The sequence below is a fragment of the Rhincodon typus genome, chromosome 43 (assembly GCF_021869965.1).
Source record: "Rhincodon typus isolate 14 chromosome 43, sRhiTyp1.1, whole genome shotgun sequence".
NCBI lineage: Eukaryota > Metazoa > Chordata > Chondrichthyes > Orectolobiformes > Rhincodontidae > Rhincodon > Rhincodon typus.
The window spans coordinates 7171332-7171850 of NC_063374.1; the positions used below are offsets into that span (position 1 = coordinate 7171332).

At 62.8% G+C, this 519-nt stretch overlaps 1 protein-coding gene across 1 annotated transcript in view; it reads left to right on the plus strand.

The window, feature by feature from the left end:
* The window catches only part of LOC109926459 (latent-transforming growth factor beta-binding protein 3-like), an 83029-nt gene that overhangs the window by 56111 nt on the left and 26399 nt on the right, over positions 1-519 (plus strand). The window contains exon 9 of the mRNA XM_048619625.1: positions 83-254. Coding sequence (XP_048475582.1) covers positions 83-254 — 172 coding nt within the window. The remainder of the gene's footprint in view (positions 1-82; positions 255-519) is intronic.

Genomic DNA, 519 nt, shown 5'->3' on the forward strand with positions numbered 1-519 from the left:
CCTGCTCCTCTGATGCTGCTTGGCTTGCTGTGTTCATCCAGCTCTGCGCCTCGTTGTCTCCTGCCAAGGGCGTTCGCTTCAGGTGCCACGTCAATGCAAAGTTGCTGTGCTTTCCCGTCCAGACGTCAACGAGTGCGAGGAGAATCCCTGCGGGGCCCGGAAGGGCGAGTGCATCAACTACGTCGGGACCTACAGCTGCCTGTGTTATCGGGGCTACCAGTTACAGGAACTCCCAGAAGGTAGCACTTGTGTCGGTGAGTCACTCCGGGCCCACTTTATTGCTCAACAACGCCCCCTGCACCCCACTTCCGCCAACAGCACGTGGTGTCCTCCAGCAAGTGCGCACCCCCCCGTACCCCACCTTCCGCCAACAGCACGTGGTGTCCTCCAGCAAGTGCGCACCCCCCCGTACCCCACCTTCCGCCAACAGCACGTGGTGTCCTCCAGCAAGTGCGCACCCCCCCGTACCCCACCTTCCGCCAACAGCACGTGGTGTCCTCCAGCAAGTGCGCCCCCCCC